Genomic DNA, 24,730 nt, shown 5'->3' with positions numbered 1-24,730 from the left:
GGAGGGTCAGAGACAGAGGGAGTCACAGACTGAAACAGGCTCCAGGCTCTGAGCTGGCAGTCAGCACAGAGCCCGACGCGGGGCTCAAACCCACAAACTGCGAGATCATGACCTAAGTGAAAGTCGGACTCTTAACTGACCAAGCCACCCAGGCACCCCCTCTAATATTGCTTTTCATCGACTGCATGGAATCCTGCGTCTTTTGCAAGGCCAGCAATTTCAGCTCCTAATTGATTTGTACCGCATGCATATCATACGGTCACATTAAAAAAAAAAAAAATCTAACCATCAGCAGAGAGATTTAAAACGAAGATGCACACAAGACAGCCAGGGCCAAAGGCAACTGATAAGCGGGGAAGGCACTGGAGTAAGGCCCAATGTCATGAGTGCTTAGTTTACCAGAGGATTTTTTTTTTAAAAACCTGCACTGCTGTCAGGTCTCTAACTTGAAGACATTACAACAGTTAAAAATATTCACCTGTGTCCGCATCTATATGTATACAGCGTATCTATAGTTCCCACACATCACATGTATTAGCACTGATGCATTGGGAAAAACATAGGCCAAAGATCAATAGTCCTGAAAATAAGATTTAGACTCAGCTGGGTGACTTTGGTCATATCCCTTAGCAGCTCTGAGCCTCAGTTCCTTTACCAATAAAATGGACTATGATCTACTTTACATGCTTGCTGTAAGGGGGGAGCAACACACACAGCAAATGTTCAATACATGTTGGCTGAACTGGACTGTTTTCTACGGGACATTTAGTTTAATTTCAAAGGCGGCGTACTGTAAAACTAACTCAGGACGCCTCACTTCCTACACCCACCCATCTGAGTTATAAACCCATGAAGAGACCTAGGCAAGTGAGTGACATTTAGATAAGTGATCCGCAAAAACAGAATAATTCACAATGAGCTTCCTTAAATAGCTAGTATACAAACGCTGTTCTGAGCGTCAGACCCAACAAAGATGAAACTCACTCAAACAGCCTGGTGTGAAGATCAAACATTTTTGTGCCTGAGAAACCACTGTGCCCTGCAAAGCACGGGAACCCAGAAGCGTGCGTAGCCAGCCACTAGCTTTCCTGTCCTCCAGCAGTGAGCTCTGCCGCTTTGCTGCCGCTGGCGCCGGCCCCGCCTCCTCACCTTCGGGTGACACTGCAGGATGGAGAAGAGCACGTTGTGCACCCGCAGGAAGACGCTCCCATACTCAGCGGGTTTCAGGTGATCCAAGGGCACAGTGAGCAGAATGCTGAAGGCCAGGCTGACGTGGTGCGGGTTGCTGATGGTCGCCTCCCCCTGTCGCAGCAAGGCTGCCAGCACGTCCAAGATGGGCCCCACCACGGCCAGGGGCACAGGCTGCTCCTGACAAGCCTCTCGGTTTTGCAGCTATGGAAAAAGACAGAATAAAGGAAAGAAAATGAAGGTGATTCTCTAAAGGGAAAATGTAACACGTGAAGCAGACAGAAATAAGAACTCAAGCGACAGAGGCAAGAATGTGCAAAATGAACTGACAGGAGGCCCCCTTCTGAAGAGACCAGGAGGCCGCTGCTCCATCTCCAGTGGCGACCTCTGTGGGCTTGTTGGACTCAGTGCCTCAAAGAGAAATAATTTCTTACAAGAACTGAGTCACCCAGTTTCTCAGAACAAGGAACCTTCACATCAGATATACCTAATAATATTTTCCCAAAACGGTCATTAGTTTTACATATCTATAAATTAAAGTTCCTTTGTTACATTTCTTAAAAATCAGCTCTAGGTAAGATGTTTGGTTACTGTTCTAGAGAATAAAGAGACAGGACTCAAAATGATGAGGGGCAGCCCAGGGTCTGACTATGGAAGCTGGGAGAGCTCTCCTGTGACCCTCCTCACGCCGCCACATGTCAGCAGCAGCCCCACAGTGGCTTTCATGGTGCCCATCTGCCCAGGGACGCCGGCTGTGATGGCTTCACCCTGTTAGATTTGCCAACATGCGTATTAATGCAGCCCTACCATGCACACCACCAACACTGATCACACAGCACACGAGCCCTCCCCTCCCCCGCCCCGAGCCAGCACTCTCCCTCCTCGTCCCCACTACACTCACTAGGGAAAGACGACTGCCACCCACCAATGCAGAGTCCCAGAAAAACAACGAAGCAACAGACCAGAAGAGGAGACAGCGTTAAGTCTGCTCCTTAGATCCTTCTGCCCTGAGAACACACTCATCCAGGCCAGTTCTCTCAGGCAGCACAAGAGAATTACAGCAAATAATGATGGTACAATAGATATTGCTCTTTTGAACCCCAGTGCAAGAATACTGACTGGAGACTCTAGAGGGCAGAAACACTGAGGCAGTGCCGATTAAAACGAGGGTTTTGTGCAGGTCAAACAGAAAGTCATGGGACTCCACGCATGTTCACCAGGTGCCAAAATCTAACAATCAGGTGCGACTGTAACAATAATCTATGTGCAACATCACTATCCCATTCTATAAAGCCACTTTTTTCTCACTGTATCATAGATTTTAAGGGTATACCCACCCCTACAAATGAATGAATGCACTAAACTGACCTCAGAATTCTTGGGGACAAAACAAGACCCAGAATTCCTTCTCCTCTCCCCTACTTTAAGCAGGCTTCCACGGAGCCCCATCTGACCACTGCGTGTCTTCCTATACAGCCCACCAACTGCTTCCCGGGGCTCCCTGACACACCCACACACCATCTCTGCGGTGGACACACCACAGACAGCACACACACACAGGAAAGCACTCTACTGGCACCCGTCTTTAGGACACGGCACCCAGAAACACGCTCTGCATTAAGGCAGAGATGCAAGAAGCCGAAATGCAGCCTTCTGTCCACACAGGAACAGGGGTGAAGAGTCGGAGGGCACACCCAGGGGTACTTACAGTCAGAGCCATGACTATCTGGGGGCTCACACGCCAGAACAGACTCGCCTTCTCTCCGCTGAGTGGGCAGCTCAGGAGCAACTTGATCAATGTAATAGCTGCCAAAGTGGCCTGAGGGAAGAGGGACAAAACCTTAGCAGCAACAGCCAGCTCTCTCCTAAGAAGTATATCTTGGGAGGAAGCCTGGTCACAGGTGCTGAAGAGAGAGAGCAGGGCTTGCCGGAACCCCGGTGTCATGGGCATGGACAAGACCTGGTTTGGGATAAACCCTGAGGGTGAGGCCCCTTCCATCCTCACACAATCAGGAAATCAAGGAGTCAGATGAGCTGATCTGTGACAAAGTAGAGGCCTTTTCAAGTAGCATCTCACTAACCCATGCAGGCAAATGCGCCAGTAGAATAAAATAAACGAGGCCACAGATGGGTGCAGCAACCTAATTACAGAGGCCTCATCATGCCAAGATGGTGTGCAAAGAAGCAGCAAGCTGTAAGTTACCTGCACAAGAATCCCATGTGCTCCTGGGGAAAAGGAGGAGCCAGGGGGAAAGATGGACACAGCAAGGTGATTAGATCAGGTGCTGAGTACAGGTGATGGTTTTATACCTGGAGAAGGGAACTTTGTGGGAAAGAACTCACTTTATCGAGCACCTATATCAATAAACGTCTGACCCCATGCTGGCATTTAATACCGTCGATTTCAGCCTCATGCCAGCCCTTCCTCCCCTAACACTGCAGCCCCACAAACCCACACAACACTGGCCTCTGCCCTTGGCTCTCCCTTTCTCTCTCTCAAGCCCTGACTAGCCATACCCCTACATGCTACCTCGGCCCAAGGTAGCCCCGCCCTCTGCCCTGAGCTGGGGGCTCTCTCCCAGCCACCTGTACCCACCAAGGGCCACCACATGGGCGCCTCCCTTGCTGTCCACCTTCTCACACTCACACAACCTCTGCCCTGCTGTGCAAACAAACAACACCTGCCTCCCTGTTTCCATAGCAACGTCCCCCCATCTAAATCCTCTCCAGCTCTGAATGCTCAGCCTCCAGTCTTGCCTCCTCTGTAAACCAGTCTCTGACTGAGACTGACCCTTCTCAAAGCTGGGGCGCAATCATGCTGCAAATGCACACAATGGAAACTTCCAGAGGGGCACGTGCCACGGGCAAGGACAAGTGGGCTGGCCCACAGCAGTGGCCCTGGTCCAGCCTGGGCCTCTTGCTCACGAACGAGAGATGTGCGCTGGCCCTCCTGCCCCTCTAGGGCCTCAATTACCCTCTCCAGCTCTCTCTCCATCCAAATCAAACCCAAAGCCAGTGTGCTGATTATAACCACAGGTCAAGACGCCACCCAACGAGGCAGGGAAAGCTCAGAATCAGAAGGCATGGGCTGCATGGCTGGCTCTGAGATACTTGGCGCTGTGGCATTCCTCCTCCCGTGCGAGCAGGGACAGCTCATCAGTCCGGGGCATGCAGCCATTTACAAGCAGAAGTGCCAGCACGGAAGCTCCATGCAGAGGCTCCAAAATACGCAGTGCTGAGTGCAAATGTGGGGCTCTGTTAGCAATCCCCACATACACTAAGGTCAAAAGACTGCAGGGCAGCTCGCTAATCAGAGCGATTCTCAAACAGGATCGGGGCCATGTGACCGAATCAAATCAAGGTCTTAAAAAGTATGATGAGAGATGCCTTAAGCAGAGGATGAGCAGAACTGGGCTTTTTTATATGCCAAGAATATAAGGACGCTATGTTTAGTATTTCATATAACAGCACACACAGTTGTAACGTGAAAAAGTTCCCCTTTGAAAAAGAAGGCCCCTTACACTAAAGTCCCAGGCCTCCCCGCAGGCCACGGCTCCCTCCATACAACCCCCTGGCCCACAGTCTCTACCAGGCTGATATTGTGTGTTCATTTTCAGAGGTAACATCACATCTCAAGTAAGGTTTCCCCTTTGAGCTGATGATCATTTCTGCCCCTGCCATACAAGGGAGAACGGGTACCCACCTGCACATCTGCTTTCCACATGTTACTGACGTCTAATCCTTGGAGAACATACTGCATTACCATCCTAAAGTCCTCTGTTGTCCCAACTTCTAACATTTGGGTGAACAAGGCTCCCAAATGAGGCTCCAAGTCCTGAATTGCCTGACCGGAAACTGCAGGATCTGTGTGGAAAAGAAATCCAAATGGCTAAGACGTGACAGGAGAGGGGCAGGTGAAATACACTGGAGAAACCACAGGATGGAACAGAGTCCCAGCCACTGAAAGCCACCATTTGAGGAGTGTGGAATACTCGTGGGGCGTGGGGTGCGGCGTGACAGCGCTCCCCCGCGTGCGGCTGACCTGTGCAGAACACGCGCAGCGTGAGGGTGGGGGTGACCTGTGCGGACACGCATGGTGCGGGGGGGAGGATGACGGTGGTTACCAGTGCTGCACGCTGGGCTCTGCACACAGGTGACTGCTACTTCCTCTACATGGTTTTCTACTCTCCTCGTACAGGCAGACCTCAGAGATACGGCATGACAGGCTCCAGACCACCGCCAGGGAGCATGGGTCGCAATCAAGTGAACCAAATGAATTTTCCGGTTTTGCAGCACAGATAAAAACCATGTTTCCACTACACTGTCGTCTATTTAAGATACAATGGCATTACATCTAAAACACAACGCACATACCTTCATTTAAAAATACTTTTTCCAGGGGCGCCTGGGTGGCTCAGTCGGTTAAGTGTCCGACTTCGGCTCAGGTCATGGTCTCACGGTTCGTGGGTTCGATCCCTGCATCGGGCTCTGTGCAGACAACCAGCACAGAGCCTGGAGGCTGCTTCACATTCTGTGTCTCCCTCTCTCTCTGACCCTCCCCTGCTCACGCTGTCTCTCTCTCTCAGAAATAAATAAAAACATTAAAAAATTTAAAAAAAAAAAACTTTTTCCGGGGCACCTGGGCGGCTCAGTCGGTTAAGCGTCCAACTTCAGCTCAGGTCACGATCTCACGGTTTGTGGGTTCGAGCCCTGTGCTGGGCTCTGTGCTGACAGCTCAGAGCCTGTCTTCAGGTTCTGTGTCTCCCTCTCTCTCTGACCCTCCCCTGCTCATGCTGGTCCTCCACGTCCCTCTCAGAAATAAATTTAAAAAACATCAAAACAAAAATTTTTTTAAATACTTTTTCCATGGGACACCTGGGTGGCTCAGTCAGTTAAGCATCTGACCTGGGCTCAAGTCATGATCTCATGGTTCATGGGTCTGAGCCCCACATCAGACTCTGTATTGACAGCTCAGAGCCTGGACCCTGCTTCAGATTCTGTTGTCTTCCACTCTCTCTGCCCTCCCCCACTCATGTGCACTTGCTCTCTCTCTCTCTCTCTCTCTCTCAAAAATAAACATTAAAAAAATTTTTTAAATACATTGTCACTAAAAAAATGCTAACCACCATCTGAGCTTTCAGTGAGTTATAATCACTGATCACAGATCAAAACAAATGTAACAACAAAAAAAGTTTGAAATATTGCAAGATTTACCAAAATGTGAGAGACATGAGGTGAGCAAATGCTGTTGGAAAAATGGTACCAACAGACTTACTTGACCAAGGTTGTCACAAACCTGCACACTATAAAAAAAAAAAGGAATCTCTGTGAAGCTCAATTAAGAAAAGAGCAATGGGGACCCCTGGGGGGCTTAGTTGCCTATTAAGCTTCTGACTTTGGCCTAGGTCATGATCTCATGGTCTGTGAGTTCGAGCCCTGTATCGGACTCTGCTAATAGCTCAGAGCCTGGAGCCTACTTCAGATACTGTGTCTCCCTCTCTCTCTGCCCCTCCCCACTCGCCCTCTGTCTCCCTCTCTCTCAAAAATAAATAAGTGTTAAAAAATTTTTTTTAAAAAGCTCAATGAAACAAGGTGTGCACATATTCTTTTATAGAATCAGTAGGGACACAGGAGCAGCGTGGCTCTTTTAGAGACATGAAAAGAACTCTAAACTTCAGGGAACTGCTTCCCAATTAATGCCAGAAAGCCTTCCAATGTTCCCAGGGAAGGCTGGTCCCAGGTCATGGCATTCAAGGCCCTTTATAATCTGACCCCAGCTTACCTTTCCAGTCACATTTCGGCTCACCAGACTATTCCACATGGCCAGAATACCTTCCCAGTCTTTGCTTGCTACATAAGCATCAGGGGTGGAGGAGACCACATGCTTTGATGGATAAAGACCACAGCCCCACTGTCCAACAAGCTCCTGAGCTCTCTGAGCCTCCATTCCATCATCAGTGAAATGGGCATAACTGCACCAACTCCTGTGGTTGGCAAATAAAAGAAAGGGCAAAGCAGAGTTCCAGCCACAGAGAAGGCTCAGCAGCAGCACAGCCCACCGTGTCTGCATACCCCACCCACCCTTTGAAGGCCACTGCTTCCTGATGGTTAGCCTGCACACACTCGAACCCACAGTCCCCAGCTCTGGTGTTCTGGAGAGTGCTGCACTGCTCTGTGATCTGTGCGAACATGTTTACTGATTACGTAGGTCAAAATCTACACTGCAGGGGCACCTGGGTGGCTCAGTTGGTCAAGTGTTTGACTCTCACTTCCAGCTCCAGTCACAATCTCACGGTTCGGGAAATCAAGGCCCAAACAGGGCTCTGCGCCGACAGTGCAAAGCCTGCTTGGGATTCTCTCTCCCTCTCTCCCTGCCCCTCCCTTGTGCACACCCACGTTCTCTCTCTCTCAAAACAAATAAACTTAAAAAAAAAAATCAACACTGCATTCATCTCCAGAGTAGGATATGGTTCCACGCATGTATGAAGCACTTGTAAGAGCGATGGGTTTTCATCACTGAACTGAGGGAGTTCTCAGGAGGCACCTCTTCCACACCTCTCACTCTAGTCCCTTTTCTAGACAAAACCTAGCAGCTCAAGGATAGGAGGCCTGGACCCAACAGCAACACCTGATCCCGTGGTCTGAGGGACAGGGGTCAGGTGGCCTCCGGCACAGAGAGGCTCTGTCCCTCAAGACCAGGGACACAAAGCTAGGACCAAGTCTACCTCAAGTCAAGAGGGTTGGAGGAAAAAAGACACATGGAGTATCTGTGTAACAAACGGTAAGGGGGGCCAGAGCTTCCGAGCTGCCATTGCTTAGATCACTCTTTGAGGACACTGTAACTAGTGCCCGTAAAAGACTAAAATTCTAGCCTCCGCTAAGGGGAACAGCATTGCCTAAAAGAATCGCTGACATGGGGCGCCTGGGTGGCTTAGTCGGTTAAGAGTCCGACTTTCGCTTAGGTCATGATCTCGCGGTTCGTGGGTTCGAGCCCCGTGTCGGGCTCTGTGCTGACTGCCAGCTCAGAGCCTGGAACCTGTTTCAGTTTGTGACTCCCTCGCTCTCTGACCCTCCCCTGTTCACGCTGTCTCTCTCTCTCTCTCTCCTAGATATAAATAAAAAAACATTAAAAAAAAAAATAAAAGAATCGCTGACAGAATAAGATAGAACATGTGACGCCAAAGCCTTTTCAGTCGATCCACAATCACGGCGGGGACGGAAAGGCTATAGACAGGGAGACGACGGCAGTGTTATTCTGGCCTCACCACTCTGGTCCTGGTGCTGGTCTAGGCAGCCCTGCTTCCTACAAGGTCCTACTAAATGCTTTTGTGACTGAGCAGGCCTGCAGCCGCAGCCCCTCCCGCCTGTCACAGCTTTCCCTCTGGGAAACACAGGTCGGCACGCCTTCTGGGGGCCACGCCAGCCAGCACGTTCCCCAGCCTAACCTCTAAGGACTATCCTAACCAACCCCAACCCTCCGTAACAACCAAAAGAAAACAAACCCACGTCAACTTGAAACGGAGACAAGTCTGGCCCAAGGGCCTTTGACCTTGGGGACAGCAGCTATCGAACGCTTTTGCACACAGCCACTGGCTGGGTCTGCGGTCCTGACTGGCCGCCCCAGGAGGAGGATATCAAACTAAAAGACCAAGAGGCCAGCTAAGCTGCTGCCCAGTCAGCACCAGTAGCCGGACGATGGCCAGGCATTACACTGAGGCCGAGGGGTGGAAGTTCGGCCCTCAAGGAATTTTATGAGGCTCCCTAAAAATTATTTGCATTTTTCTCTTTAAGCTGGCTTAGGTTACTGAAGATGGCAGCAGACAGGACATAAAAAGCCTACTGAGAAGGATGAAATTACATATGTTGACCATCAGGGCCAAGACAGATAAAAGCTAAAAAAAAAGAGTAATAGATTTCAAAACTATAAACCAGAACAATCCCCAAAGTAAGTAAAAAACTAGGGTGTCAAACAGCCATACCTAGAAGGCTATCTGTGAAGAAAAGAGCGCGTGAGGTAACTGTTCATATGCATAGAGAAGGCAGACACAGACGTGAGGTCCTGGGAGTGGCGTGGGGGGCCTGTCTCATGGCTCACCGCCTGTGCCTTCTGCAGGGAACAGCTGTTCCCAAAGGGGGGTGGGTGGGGGGCACTCACCTTGCCGGGGGCTTACCAGCTTTCACCCACAGCTCTGTGGTACAGAATTAGCTCAAGAGAAAATCCCTTACCTGCCAGAACTTTTCTCACAGAATGAAACATGGAGATGAAAACCGCATCCTTCTTGGGATGGAGCTCTGGGGCCAAAAGGAACAGAGTCAAAAACCGCATGGCTGCCTGGAAAGACTGAGGGTCTCCTGCAAGGGCCGGTAACCCGGACAGCAGCTGAGAGTAAACGTCCTGGTAGAAGGCGGTATGGGAGGGCAGCCTCTCGCCGGTTGCCAGGGAAACGTCGGTCCTGTGCGTGGAGCGCTGGCCCACATCTGCCTCCAAGAGCGCGCTGACCGAGGAGATGAGGGCGGAGGGGAGGCGCCGGCCCTGGGCCCCGCGTGCCCAGCACAGCGACAGCACAGCTCCTGTCTGGAGAACGGCCTCTGGCAGCAGCGCAGACAGCGCACCCGAGGGCTCCTGCTGCTGCTTCCGCTCTTGGACAAGAGGCCCCAGGACCTGGCACAGCTTGGTTAAAGACACCAGAAGGAGCTGCTGGCCCCGAGGATTCTGAGTTTCCACCTGTTTGCCTGAAGTTGCTTCGGTGTACAGTGTACGGAGGAATGCAACGATTTTCCCAAAATTGAGCACCAGGCTGAGCTTCGTCTGGATAAGCATCTGCAGTAGCTGTTCTAAGAATGTCCCTATCACTTGGAGGAATTCCAACCAGGAGGGGTCATCCGTATCAACAGAAAATCTACTACTGGCTTTGAACAATGAGGTCAGAGTGATCTCAAAGATCTCGCTAACATATAGAATCTTGAGCACTGAGCGGGCACTCTTCCCTCGCTGCAGGTAGCCAAGAAGCCGGTAGCAAGTCATCAAACACCTGAGGCTCAGCGGGCAAGGGCAAGGGGCCCCCAGCTTGCTGACGGCCGTGGACAATAAGAGAAGAAAATAATGCACGTGATAGGGGGCCAAAAGGCTGTCCAGCTGCAGAGCAGAAATAACTTCCAAAAATCCCAGGATGCTCTCTAATTGTTCTCCCCCCAGCTGAACGGGGAAGTCGCTCTTGACCAAGGAGAGTAAGTTTTGGGCAATTTCTCCTTTTGGTTCCACACCTTCGGGTCCGACTTTTGCAAATCGGTTTTCCCAGAGAGTCACAATTGTGTGTTCCTTTTCAAAAAGCCAGGGCAGCTGCTGACCGAGGAGACTCGGGTCACCCTGGGCCCCGGAACGCAGGACACTAGCACATCCTTCGGTCAGGCACAGTAAGAAAGCAGAATGGAGGGGTTGCATTTCTGGGAAGAGGGGGCTGTGAAGGACAGCACTGGATATTTTTTCAAGTGTGATGCTTGGCTCTTCTTCTGCTGAGCCTTCCTGGGCTTTGCTCATTGGCAAAGTTCTCAGCAGCACACTGGCCAAGGATCTCACATCATTCGGACAAAGATAAGATATTACAATTGTGAGATTTGACACAACCAAGTGCCAGTGAGCTACAGGGTATGTGAGTGTACTCACTGTCCCAACCTGGCCATCCCAGGAAGCGGTTGTCCTCTGATTCAAGCTTTCTCTGCCAGAACCAAGGATGTAGGCAGCGTCACGCCTCAGAGCGCAAAGGGCTTCTTCAGACTGGAAACTAGTTTCCACTAAAGTCCTTTTCATTTTCTGTAGGTAGAGCTGTTCTAAACAGTACTTGCTAAGAGAGTCAAACTGAGCTGTAAACTTTTCTATCTTCTTCCAGTGGTGCGTTTCAACACCTGGGAGCAATGAGGGGAGGCCTGGGATCTCCACCACAGCATCTGTAAGAGCCCCAGACGCAGACTGGTACTGGCTACAGTTTATACTGAGCATGGTGTCAACCTGGGCCCAAGTGTAAGAGAGCAGGAGTGCAGAGTCACTGACCTTCCTCAGCCAAGGCTCCAGCTCTGGGCGCGGGGGCTCCAGGAGAAGGTCCAGCAGGGGCTTCACAAGCTCCTGGAGCATCCTGTCCATGGTGCGCTGCATCCGCCTGATGATGGGCACAGGTGTGCTGCTGTCCAGGCTCCTCATGTTGAACATGATGCAGTGCAGCAGGGAGCTCAGCGACAGCGACTTCAAGGCCATGTCGGCATCACCCCGCAAATAAGGCAAGACCAAAGACTGGAACTTCTCCAGCACAAGGGACCACGTGTCCAAGATCTGACTCGGAGGCAACTCCAGGAGGCACTCACGGAGCACCCGAGAGGGGCCCGAGGCCAGCACGGGCTGCCTCAGGGCCTCAGCAGCTGGGCGACAGAGTACCCCCAAAATCTCCTCAAACAGCCGCGGCACCTGCCGGAGCTTCCCATACGTCTGAAAGAGAGTGTGAATGAGTGCCTCCTGGGCTTTTCTCGTCCGCAAGTCTGTCACCTCTGCATCGATCCAAGCTGACGCCAACAGGTCATCCAGGTCCGGCTCCAAAATTAAATGATTCAGAGACATCAAAGCCTTGAGGCAGCGGAACCAGGCGGGCACAGAGGCCTGTGAGTGGTTGATCAGTAGCTCGGCCACGCGGCGGTAGAAGTGGAACTGAGCCTCTCCGTGCCGGATCCTGTCGGCGGCGATGTTGTAGATATTGTTGTTGGCCACGGACGTTAGCAGCTGTTCTACAACCAGCAGTTCTGAGGTCCAGTCCGATGTGGTCAGGGCGCTCACGTGCTCCTCCTGCAGCTGGGAAATCCTCAGGCAGCCGAAAAGCCTGGGGAGCACCTGGAAGCAGAGGAGCTGGTTCCCCTCCTTGACATAAGAATCCAGAAAGAGCTTATACAGCAAGGCCACGGAGCTGGCTATAACAGCAGCACGGAGGGACGGTTCACAGTAGCCAGGATCCACCAGCCTGGCAATCACAGTGTCCATAGGAGCTAGAAGACTCTTCATGGCCCCTATCTTCGTGTCACCTTGCTGCTGGTCCAAGAGCTCCTCTTTGTAGGACGAGAGCAACTCGGGCTGAAAGGCTCCAGCTCGAAGCATGGCCTCGATCTGACTCCTAACGTCCCGGCTCAGCGCCTGCCGCAGCTGGCCCTGTGTCCACGTGCCCCCTGAGAGTAAGTGCCTCAGGACCAGGCAGGGCTGGAGCAAGTGCCCAGTCACCTCCGCAAAGGCACGTCTTGGGTTGACTTGCTGCTGCTGGATCAAGAGGTAGTGCCCCAGCGCCAGGTGAATGACTTCGAATAACTGGGCTACCTCGGCTCCTCCCGGCTGCCTACAGGCCAGGCGGCACAGCTGGCTTAGCAGCGCCACTAGCAGCTCCTGTCTCGCTGTGTAGATGACGGCGAGGGCGGGTGTCGAGAGGATGCCCTGGCAGCAGCTCAGCATGGCACACGTGCTTCTTTGGGATTCCGAAAGGGAGAATTCAGCTACTCTCTCATTTATGATCTGAACGTTAAAAAAGAAAGAAAACTCATCACCGCATTACAACACCCACATAAACACAAGAGAAACATAACTGAACCAAGGAGCTCACTCTTTGTCCTTATCTTGATGAGAAGGACATCCCCAGGTTACCGTACCTAAATCACCTTGACCTTTGCTTAGTGCACCAAAGGAAGGCAGAGTACCTGTTTGAAGTCCTTCACACAGCCATCTCCTACCAATATAAATTCAAAACAGGGATCAGTGCCTTTGTCATTCTGTCCCTTTTAAAGAGCTGTTTTTTTATAAGATTTAAACTCCAAAGATCACTTTTCCTTATATCCTAGGCCTGAAATTCAACTTAGAAGGTATACATGGATGGACGGTGGCTTTGGGCTATGATCCTGTGGTCCAAAATAGGTTTTCACAGACAATTACACTATTTTAAAAAACAAAGCAAAAGGTACTCTTAAAAGAAAAGAAGGGCGCCTGGGTGGCTCAGTTGGTTAAGTCATGATCTCACAGTTCCTGAGTTCAAGGCCCATGTTGGGCTCTTTGCTGACACCAGAGCTTGGAGCCTGCTTCAGACTCTGTGTCTTCCTCTCTGCCCCTCCCCTGCTCATGCTCTGTCTCTCAAAAATGAACCAACGTTGAAAAAGAATCTGAAAACAAAAGAGGCACCTGGGTGGCTCAGCCGGTCAAGCAACTCTTGATTTTGGTTCAGGTCATGGTCTCACGGTTCATGAGATGAAGCCCCACATCAGACTCTGCACTCACAGTGCAAAGAATGCTTGGGACTCTCTCTCTCTCAAAATAAATAAATAAACATTAAGGGAAAAAAACAAGAGGAAAGCAAACATTGGCAAACCCACAGTCTTCTTCTTCCAAAATTCACTAAGTGGCTTTCCCAGCCTTACAACATCTGAGAATCAAATTTATCCTGAGTGCTAAATTATAGTAGCCCAATGACACAGGTGTGATTATCTCTATTCAAGCACCTGCTGGCTCTGGAAAACCTGAAACAAGAATGTCAGATACTTAAATGCCAAGTCACTGCTACAGTGACTCTAAACATTTCTGACTATACAACTTGTCTTCCTAACTTTTTCACGTTTGTACCCAAAAAGGCTAACTTATCTATAAACCACATGCATATATTATCATACTAATAACTCATGTAAACATAAAACATGCATAAAGTTAAAACATGACATTTAAAAGCTTAAGATTTCCTTTCCATACTCCCAAAGGACAATTCGGAATAACCCACTTTGCTGATCACCAATTATTTTAAAATGTAACATATAATTGAGAACATAATTTCAAGAACCACTAAAGCCTCTGAACCATCAGGCAGCTCAAATATTAAATATTATCAGCCTCACTGATTTTCTCTTTCTGCGTGCACACTCACGTGGGTGAAGGAGAATGATGGATAAGAACACAGGTTTTTGCTTGGTAATCAGGAAGATCTATGTTCAAATCCCAGCTGTGCCACTTACTAGCTGTGTTGGGTTGTAAAAGTTACTGAAACTCTTTGAGCCCCCCACACACCAAGTGCTTATTATTAGTTCTTTTTATTGTCACCAACTATTCTCACACTATTTCAAAAATACTCAGTTTTGACACCAAAGTTCATAATTCTGAGACTTCCAAATCACTTTGACTCAAAAATCTTTGAGGAAATTCCTGTCCAGATTTTGGCCTTTCATCTTCCTGCAGGCCAATGGAAAAGGTGGAGGGTGAATCACAAAGTAGCATAATCTGCTGGCCACCTTTCCAATCAAAAAGGAATCGTGGGACGCCTAAGTGGCTCAGTCAGCTCAGGTCATGATCTCGCAGTTCATGGGTTTAAGCCCTACATTGGGCTCTGTGCTGACAGCTCAGAGCCTGAAGCCTGCTTCAGATTCTGTGTCTTCCTCTCTCTCTGATCCCCCCTCCCCAAAATGAAAAAAACATTTAAAAAAACTTTTTTTTAAAGGTCATCAGAGCATCTGGGTGGCTCTGATGGGTTGAGTGTCGAGTGGGTTGAGTGTCCAACTCGATTTTGGCTTACATCATGATCCTAGGGTGTCGTGGGATCAAGCTCCGCATCGTGGAGCCTGCTTAAGATTGTCCCTCTCTCTCCCTGTCACTCTCCTCTGTTTGCCTGCTCTCTCTCTCTCTCTAAAATTAATTAATAAAAGATAATCACCCCCTATTCTGAAATAGTTCTAAGCTCTCCTTGAATATTAAACATAAAGTGTAGAGCACAGTATAGAGCATACAAAATGCATTCTATAAGTATCAGTCGTTAATAAAATTCTAGTAGTATTATTTCCTTCTCCTGTTTCTCTACCTTGATACTTCCTAGATCTTCAATAATTTACCCAAAAATAAACAAGGCTATAGCATTAACAGGAAAATCAACAGAGGTGCACGTAACACAAATAGGATAACACAGAAAACAGATAATCACCTTAACTAGGGAGATCTGAAGGTTAATTGTCTTTCCATTCTTGAGAAGATTCTGCAGTCTTCTGCTGTGGAGAATATTATCTATATAGATCCAAAGCCTTTCAACAATGTCTTCCTTCAGTTCAAGTTTTTTCTTATAAAATGCAATCAATGACTGCCTTGCCCAATCAAGCAGTACCTGAATTTGGAAGAAATATGTATTTCCTTACCAAGAAAGAAAGATGCAGGACATTTACGAGGACATTCCATGTATAATCAAATCCAATTGGCAGGGAAAAACCTGTCCTTTAAAACCTACCTTTGGTAATATTATTTTATATATAATATGACGTCCTAGTAACTTAAAATGCTTATTACTAAAGAATCGTTAAAAACAAAAAAAAACTAGAGGCATCTGGGTGGCTCAGTTGGTTGAGCATCCAACTCTCAATCCAGGTCGTAATCCCAGGGTCAGGCTCCGCGCTGAGAATGGAGCCTATTCAGGATTCTTTCTCTCCCCCTCTGCCCCTCTCCCCTGCTTGCTCACTCTCTCAAAAATAAATGAAAGGAAAAAGAAAAGAAAAGAAAAAAGAAGAAACTAATTTTATCATCATCTGAGGCCAATAAAAATTTTCAAGTGAAACTCTAACAGCTTCTCCTGAGTCTTCTCAAGTTATACTAAATTTCAAAAGTTAGAAGTACAACAATTGCTCAAAATGGCCACAAAGTAAATCACAAACAGAAGCAAAAACGCAGAGCCGAAAGACAGAGGTCTGTGTTGGCTTTCCATGTGACCTGTAAAACTTCTAGATGTATTTACCTCATCCGGAAGGAAGGGGCAGTCTTCTGCGAAATAATGCACAAGTGCTATATGAAAAGGGGGGTCATTACTGTGACATGTCTGTCAAGGCGGTGAGGCCTCAGCTCATGATAAGAGAAGTGTTGTAACAGTATGAATTGTGACAGATGCTGAAAGGGAAAAAAGTTTTCAGCATAAGACGAGGGAGACCTTGATGAAACTGCCACTACTACTTCCCCTTTTAGCTCACCCTGGGTAGCACCTGCCAGGTGACTATCAAGTTGCAAGGTGATTCTCAGGTATAGCCCGGTTTAGAACCCACTGGATGTGAGAGTGTGCTGCATACCATACATCATCATCACCCAACTTAACAGACGTAACCCATCTTTGACACATTTTGTGCGGTCTTCTTTAATACCGGCATATGGCTGTATGTTAACACAATTGCATGAGCCTAACATCCTGGGCTCTAATGTATTAACAGTATTATTTTTTGCCAAATAAGCTTAAAAAACGTTAACAACAAGACATGCTTTTCTTGGTTCCTAACCTATTTCTAGGATGGCTTACTACAAATACTAAAGCTTCTCTACTTCCCAGCTGGTCAAATTCCAAAGATGTTTAACAAATTACCAAAAAGCAGTTGCTTATAGAGCATCACCCTGGATTTACAAATAAATGGAGCTACCCACAGACTCAGATCCTAAGTTTTGTAACCCAGTTCCCAGTTCATTCACTGATGCTCATACTTAGTTTGAGAGGTGTCTCTAAACACAAAAGAAATGTTGACTTTGTAACAGGAAAACTTTGTTAATGAAATATTTGACTCACTTTTTTTCGCTGACATTACTTTTAACCTCTATGTTCCCTTCCCCAACCTTTTCTCTTTTTAAATTTTAATTAAATTTCAATATATAATTTATGTAAGTGACCATTCTTTTTAGTTGTAAAAAAAATTGTAAATTTCACATTAAACTTACTTGCTCTTTATTTGGAAGAACGCACTGGTGGGAAATCCAAGCGAAGTGAGCTAGTTTTAGTTTATCTTCCCAAGAAGTTGTCTTGCTTTTGAGCTTAAAGGAAATGCCAGAATAAACAGCAGCCATTGCTACACTTTATCTAAAATTTAAAATAGAAAAATAGTATTTATTATATTATGGTCAAACTCAATAGGCACCAAAAAAAAAATATATCACGTATCTTATTAACTATATAATATACATTCCTTAATAAAATTTTTTTACGAACTAAAATACATCAACAGAGTTGTGGGGCACAAATCGATACATAAAATGCTTTAGCCCATGAATTTTCTTGGAGAAAGTCTGACCAAAGCAGGCATAAAAAGAACTACACACACATATGTACAAGTATTCCTGCTGTGATCAAACATCATATCCTCAGATGTGAATGTGCAGGAATACAACCGCACAAAACCCAAAGTGTTCAAATTATTTGTGAAAGGAGATTCATGTGTGGTTTTAGACTGAAAACTTCCCCAAAATATCTGCATAAATCACCTGAAACTATGTATCATCTATATGACAAGCTCCACTAAATTGTTTCCAGAGAGAAATAAGCAATATTTGGAGAAAGTAACATTTCACAAGGTAAAAAAGAAATATAGTATAAATCTAGTCCCAACAGATATACTGTTATTTTAGCTGCAACAGTAACTTTCCACTACAATTTTATTCCATTTATATACATATAAGTTTAAAGACACCCTCTGCTTCAGAAAAGACTCCACAAAAAAGTTACACAATTGAAACGGTAACAATAAGATACAATAAAATCATTAAGGAAAGCAAGCATACTGACCAGCTATGATTCTATAAACCTGAAGTAAATACAGCTTTGAGTTTCCTAAAAGTCATAAAAAGGAGAAACCTATCACGTTAAGTCATATTCGTTATATAAAAGAAAACAAGTTCCTCAAAAGTGAAAATTTTTCCTATTTAGTACTGAAATTAAAATACAAATAAAAACAAAATGGAACAACAGCAAAAAAAAAAAAAAAAGATTGCAGTCCCGTGATTTTAATATACTATCTAGGCAAAACTTTGCTTTATGAAGGGCTGGATCACTTGAAATTCTTCAATCTATGAAGCCTGAAACCCTACCTACCTTCAGAACTTAACGTCAATCGGTAACTACAAGGAAGGAGCAAACACCGCGTGAAGAACACTACTATCAGCACAGCATCCTTCACTCTACTAAAGAAGAGTCAAGGGCTGTTAGTTTTCCCATTTTGTCAAAACGTCCTTACGCGCCCATTCAAAGAACTTAACTTCTAAATCAGTGTGTCAGAAAGCCATCGTGCCGGCTACAAAGTACTTAAAATGTGTTTGCAGACTTGGTTACAAAGACGCCCCAGACGCCCTCCCGGAGACTACCAACTTTCTGCTCCCGGTGCCATCCAGCGGTCTCTGCGAGACGGCGTGAAGAGCTCCACGCCGGACGCAAACCCTCGTTGTTACCCACGCAAAGGGCGCTCAAGTGCGGCCACGCTCGGAACCCCGCAGAGCGTAATGAAACCAAGTAACAGAATCAGAGAGCAGCCAAGGAGCGACGAAAAGGGGCGGCCGAAAGAGTGAGCCCTGATGGCTCTCCCCTGCGCTCGCCGCCGCGGGAGGGGCCGGGGCGGACCCAGGGCGGAGAGTCCTCCTCGCTTAAGGAGCCCACCTCGAGGCCAACCCCGGATAGGGACCCTGGGCCGGGACGTAGCGCCTAACCCGCAGGGAATGCTCACCTCGGGGCCGGCCCTCCGTGAGGGACTCACCTGGAGGACGTCCCCAGGTAAACTGACGTCACGCCCCGCCCCGAGCAGAGCGGCGGGCGCGGAGGGAGCGCAGTCCGCAGGTTAAGGCGCTCACCTGGAGGCCAGCCCCGCTTAGAGACCGTGGGCCGGGACGCGGGACGGTGGAGGCGGCCGCAGGTCGCGACGGCCGCACTGCCCCACCACGTGGGAGCGGCCCCCGCGCTCCTTCCGCCCGACGCCGGCGGCGCGGCGGGGCGGGGCGGCGCGCACGCCAGGCATCGCCAGCAGAGCGCCGAGGCGCCTCGCCCATTGGTGGAGACGGTTGCGCGTTGGAGGCCCGAGCGGCCCAGCCCGCGGCCCGCTCCGTGTCAGTCAGTCATGGAGCGGCCGCCCATAGCCGCCGCCGCGGGGGCGGCAGGGCGCGGGGCGCGGGGGCCCGGCTGAGCCGGCCGTCGGAGCGAGACCCTGCGGCAGAGACGACGGAGGCGGAAGCAACACGATCCCGGAGGCGGTGGCGGCGGGAGGAGCCGGAGCCGCTTGGGATGTTCAGTGAGTGCGGGGCGCGCGGGCGGGGAGGGCCGGGGGAGGGGGTCGCGAGCCGAGCGCGCGCGCGGGCGGGCGGGGGCCGGGAGGGAGGGCGCGCGGGCGGCGGCGCGGCGGCGCGCGGCGAGGCCTAGGCGGGGCGCGCGCCTGCAGCTCCCGCCGGCGGGGCGGTGGGGGCGGGGCGGGCGGGCGGGCGGGGCCGGCTGTGCGCGGGCGCGGCGGCCGCGCCTCCGCCCTCGGCCTGCGAGTCCCAGGCGGCCGCGGGCGGCGTGGCCTGCAGTCCGCGGCTACACCTGAAGGGCTCCGCGTTCCTGCTCGGGGTGGGTCCCGCCGGGGCGGCTGCCGGGCACCCGCCGGGAAGGGGTCCTGAGCGCCGGGCACCCGGGGCAGGAGCACAGGTCCGCATCTCCTTTTCATTTAAGGAAAAAGGAAATGCCTTTTGGCCGAACTCACGATTAAACTTCGCACATGGTGCTTGCGGGTGGCCGGGTGTGAAATCGACCTCTGCATGTGACAGGGCGGGGATCTCGAGTTAGACTAGTTGCTGCTGGAGGATACCGACCTGCAAGGCTGCCTCAGAGGTTGTTTTAACTCATGACAGCAAGAGGTTTGTGCGCTTAGGCGGTACTCGCGAAGCTCCGGGGCTTTTTGAAAATGTATCAGGTGAGGCGTTGGTCCGAAGGCAGTTGATGGTTAGAAATAGTGGTGTCATTTTAGACTTAGCGGAAGTGGACGACTTGAAAGCCTCATGCAGTTTTCCCATCAGTTGTGAAAGTGTCGTTACACTGCGGATCTCGCAGCTTGTATGGTTCTGGGATCAGAAGGTAAGTCTGCCAATCCCATGCGGCGTTCGCCTTCAATTACCCAAACTCTGACCTTGCAGATTGAAATCTTGGAATGGGGACTCCCGGGAACGAGTAGTTGGGTGCCCCGTCTGGAGGAACAGCGAGGGTGGAGGTTGTCTGCTCTTCGGTGATACAAGGGCGGGACACACCTGAGTCGGGGGGTGGGAGGAGGACACGGCGGCCGCTCCCCGTGCTCGCAGCCCTGCTTGAAAGTGAGAGTAGGAAAGGGAGTTTTTAACACATCTTTAAACTTCGGAGAAACTTCATGTAATGGCTGGGGCTTGATGACTCTGTAGACCTAAGGCTGAAACCATGTAACTATCCGTGTAACTTCTTTGAGCCTTAGCTTCCTGTTCTGTAAAAGGACGTGAGGACTGATAACTTAAAAGTGGATCTTTGAAAGGGTACCAGAAAGGGGGGGGGGGGGGGGGAATAAGGAATGTGAAAATGCCTGACATATAGAAAGCACTAAGTAGTAGCTGTTGTAATTTCCTTTCAGGGAAAATACCTTTTAGATTCCTTGTAGGCCTAAGTTCTTCGTGTTAAATGTGAAGCAGGTAACTTTGATTTTCTTTATGAATTACAAATCCTTCTTGCCTCTGAAAGTGCAGGGTTAAACTAGGAAACCAATGGGTGGACTTGCCTTGAGTGTTTTTCTTTGTCATCAAACAATAAATCAGGTTATTGTGTCTTGGAATAGTGTTGTTGCTCCTGCCCATAAATGTGAAGTTTACGTGTGCTTCTGTCCCTGTGAAGCTAGATGAAGGCCTCGCGTAACTGCTCAGTAACTGGTTTGGGGGGTTTTGTTTTCACAAACCGATGTCCTTCGTAACACCTGTGAAGGACATCATGGGAAGAAAGGGAAGGGGTTTGGGTTTGGATGATTGGTTTTAGCTGGAAGGGAGCCCTAGGGACCCTCTGTTAAACCACCATTATCCAGTGGACACTACTGGGAGTCATTTCCAGCCTCCTTTCGTGCTAGGGGAAGCTTCTCAGGTAGCAGTTGTTCTGATCGTTCTCTCACAAGCAACTGGTAAGCCTTCAGGAAGCCTCTGGTTTCATGTCGAACCTTTCTGGGCAGGAGGACATTGTAAAGGGTCGGGGCTCAGACCCTGAAGCCAGCTGACCTGAGTTTCCACTATGAAACCTAAGGATAGTATCTGACTCCTATGGGCCTCAGCTTTCCTCTCCAAAGAATGTTACCTAGTTTCCAGGGCTGTTGAGGTGTACAGGAGATGATCTCTGTGTGGTGCTTAAAATCGTGTCTAAGCAGTAGCATACGCTCAATAAGTATTAGGTGTTAGTCGTGGTAGTGTAGGAAACACATAGTGTGGCGAGCAGTGAGACCAGTTGTTCCTGGGTTCAGCAGTGAAAGGGGCTGAGCCGTGTGGAGGCGTAGGATTTAACCAGGTTGGAATGCCGGTGCAAGGAGGTGCCTCCAGTCAATGGAGAAGTCTTGGCCAGAGCCCCTGAGATGAGAGAGTGGGGTGTCACCAGTTAGGTAAGCAGAGGTGGATCAGAGTAACCTAGAAATGGCACCATGAAGACTGAATGTTTTCATCCTCCACACCCGGCGCGGGAAATGAAAGTTTAAAGCTGGGGCACAGTGCCGACAGATGAGCTTTTTGGAAAGATTGTGCCTGCGGTGGTGTGGGATTGGATTAAATGTAGGGAAGGCCCATCCATCCACTTGTCCTGGCAGCTTTTTGTCTGCCTGTGACTCAAAAAGGAAAATGACTGCTTAGCAGAGACAGGCATTTCTTTCCAAATCTGGAAGCTTAGAGAGCATTTACAGAAGGCGTGAAGAAGCAGCCCTTAGATCATCCCAGGCATCCTTACCTCTTAAAAGTTGTTTTCAGGGATCTACTGTGTATACCTGATTCCGAGACCAAGCTCCCCCCAAACATCTCTCTGTAAAGAGGGTGTCACCACATGTTCAAATCTTTCCTCTCACAGGGCCCTCTCAGTTAGTCTGTTTTGAACAACTGGATGCCATTTGGGAAATACGTATTGCACTGAAACAACCTCAGTTGATGCTACTCTGGTATGTTTATACAATGAATCAGTCCAGTCAGTGATGACTGAAAAAATGCCCTGCCCTCCTGAATAGGTATTGATGGCTTTGGTTGGTTGAGATTTCCAATGAGAGCATCGTGTGTGGATTCAAAAAGCCTTCTATCACAGCTGGTGTGGTAGATGCGAAGGTGACGTGCTCTAGAAAATGGAATTCGGTCATTCAGAGGGGCTGAAGTGACCACAGACACCCTGATAACATGGAGGTTGAAAGTGAAATAGAATAAGATGGTTTCATGAATTAACATATTGCCTTATGTAATGTATCTTTAAATCTGTGCGAGTTAATAAATTAAAGATTATAAGCAGGCATTTGAGTATTTCATCTACAGTCTTCAAAGGTTTTATTTAACCCTCACAATTTCTTCTTAATTTTCTCATTGCAAGGGCTATCGTGGTCTTAGGTTTGACCTTAACCTTTTATTTGGACACTTCACGGAAATTGTTGATCTTTTTCTCTAAAACAGATCCCCATTTCTCATTTATTTATTTTTTTAACTTTTAGAAGGTTTTAAAGAACACTGGGTACTGGCAAGGTTTAGAAATTACTGCAGAGAACTTCCATTCATAATTCTTTGTTTAGCAGTCAAATAAGATACTCTTCTGGTAAAATGTATTGAAATGTATCTTAGTCACCTTACAGTGATTGGTTAAAATAAAAGATAGTTCTGTTTTACTAGCAAAATACAGCTGACCTTTGAACAACACAGGTTTGACTGTGTGGATCCACTTATATACAGAGTTTTTCCCATAAAGGTGGCACAGTACTATAAATATATTCCTTATGGTTGTCTTCACGTTTTCTTTTCTCTAGCTTGCTTTATATTATAAATACAATGTATAGTTTTTATACGACATATGTGCTAATCAACTGTATGCGTTACTGGTAAAGCTTTCAGTCTGCAGGATATTAGCAGTGAAGTTTGGGGGGAGGCAAAAGTTGTATGCAGATTTTTGACTGGGGGGCAGGCAGAGTCAGTTATGTTGTTCAAGGGTCAACTGAACTAACTTTTGGATGTCTGGTAATTTAGTAATCAGAAGCGTTTTGCCCAACTTTGTGAATCAGCATTTTTAAATGCTGATACATTAGTTTCACAAAGTAATGCCATGCTCTTAGAACCCTGTTGTCCACTCCAGTTACCATTGGCCACATGTGGTTACTTAAATTTAATTAAAAGTTCAGCACTAGTCACAGTTTAGTTGCTCATTAGCCCTTTGTGGCTGGTGGCCACCGAACCGAACAGTGCAGACTTAGAACATTTTTTTTTTTGCAAAAAGGGACAGTCCTGCTCTAGAATGAAAACTGCCTATCATTCCAGTTGAGACACACACCTAAATGTTTTAATGTCACTAAATTGTTTCTGATATATTCCCCCTATTCTCTGAGAGTAAAACATCCTTGTTTTTCTGTCTACAGTAGTATTTGCAAATAGAGCATGGATGAAAGCTTTTGTTCTGAAGCCATAGTAAATAATGTTATATCCATTCTTGTTCCATACTGTTCCGTGTTAATGAAGTTTTGATAGAAATGGTTTTTTCTGGGCTGTAAAACAGTTTTTAAAGTGGAAGTTGAATATTTGTGGCTCATAAAAATTCAGAAAAATGATGAACCTACCGTAAACTGTCATGAATTCCAAACACAAGCTAGACAGCACTCACTTTATTCTTAATGTAAGTTTCAAAGATAAGAAAGGCTCTGTGCTCCAGGCAGTCTCTCTCTCTCTGGGCGAACTGAGAAACAGTGATGGCAGGTTTGGACAACCTGCATTAGGGTGGAGGGTAGCTGTTTGAAGCTTGGGAGTAGCATAATCAGATCTGTCTTCCCCCCTGGCTGCATTCTAGAGGGTGGTTTGAGGTAGGACTCGAGGTGGGAGGACACTGGAATATTCCGGCTGCGAAGTGATTTGTCCTGTCCCATAGCGGCGAGGATGGGTTAGCAGCAATGGCTGCAAGACAGAATTCTATATGGAATAGGAGTTGGGGTCTCTTAGAAACGAGAGGGAGAAGAAAAATCTCAAAACGCCGCCTGAGCTTTTTGCGTCCGTGGCAGACGATGGCACCCGCCAGCTGGCTAGGAACGGTAAGAGAAGGAAGAGGTTTTGAAGGAAGGTAACAGCTTTACGCGTGTTGAATGTAGACGTTTGGAACATCTAGGGGAAGATGTCCCTCAGGCTGGAGCTCGGGAAGGTGGTCCGACTAGAGACGGTGTGAGTCTTGTCTAAGTCGAGTCATGATGGAGGGAATGTGAAGAATGAGAAGCAGACCGAGAATGGGGGAGGGGGAGCTTCAAGGGAGGAGGCGCGTTCAGCAGCCAAGAGACCTTGTGGGATAGTGTGGAAAGGGACTGTTTGATTTGGCAAGAGTTGAGGAATCTCAAGTCTTAGTAAATAGCCTGCTAAGGTGGGAAGCAGGGCCAGTTGGTTGGATAAGGAGGCTGGTACCGTTTTGGAATAGCTGAGTTTTGGAATTCCCTGAGCTATGGGGAAAGAAAGTCGTTGGTGAGTAAAAAAAAAAAAAAAAAAAAAAACTTCTGGAACATCACAGAGGTCCCAGCTGATGTTGGAGAAAAT

The 24,730-nt window shown here is 48.4% G+C and overlaps 2 protein-coding genes across 9 annotated transcripts in view; one reads left to right on the top strand and one right to left on the bottom strand.

The window, feature by feature from the left end:
• Positions 1-18,948, bottom strand: part of URB2 (URB2 ribosome biogenesis homolog) — a 29,249-nt gene extending 10,301 nt beyond the window's left edge. For 2 of the 7 annotated variants that reach the window (XR_005530054.1, XR_005530053.1), the window contains exons 1-5: positions 18,691-18,948; positions 16,919-17,057; positions 15,162-15,338; positions 9,415-12,727; positions 1,150-1,392 (exon numbers count right to left, since the gene is read on the bottom strand). Coding sequence is in view for 5 of the 7 variants with exons in the window: in XM_039241273.1 (XP_039097204.1) it covers positions 1,150-1,392; positions 2,897-3,007; positions 4,892-5,052; positions 9,415-12,727; positions 15,162-15,338; positions 16,919-17,044 (4,131 nt within the window). In the remaining 2 variants the exon portion in view is untranslated. Of the gene's footprint in view, positions 1-1,149; positions 1,393-2,896; positions 3,008-4,891; positions 5,053-9,414; positions 12,728-15,161; positions 15,339-16,918; positions 17,058-18,690 lie in introns of all 7 variants that reach the window. The other 5 variants (XM_039241273.1, XM_039241269.1, XM_039241270.1 and 2 more) reach the window with 5 other exon arrangements.
• Positions 18,949-19,036: 88 nt separating this feature from the next.
• Positions 19,037-24,730, top strand: part of TAF5L (TATA-box binding protein associated factor 5 like) — a 31,901-nt gene continuing 26,207 nt past the window's right edge. The window contains exon 1 of one of the 2 annotated variants that reach the window (XM_039241267.1): positions 19,037-19,248. Coding sequence is in view for 1 of the 2 variants with exons in the window: in XM_039241266.1 (XP_039097197.1) it covers positions 19,932-20,066 (135 nt within the window). In the remaining variant the exon portion in view is untranslated. Of the gene's footprint in view, positions 19,249-19,928; positions 20,067-24,730 lie in introns of those variants that run through there. The other variant, XM_039241266.1, reaches the window with a different exon arrangement.

The sequence above is a fragment of the Hyaena hyaena genome, unplaced genomic scaffold, assembly GCF_003009895.1.
Source record: "Hyaena hyaena isolate Hyena2069 unplaced genomic scaffold, ASM300989v1 scaffold_193, whole genome shotgun sequence".
NCBI lineage: Eukaryota > Metazoa > Chordata > Mammalia > Carnivora > Hyaenidae > Hyaena > Hyaena hyaena.
Note: the sequence above shows the minus strand (reverse complement) of the source record. Positions and strands in the feature narration are given on the sequence as shown.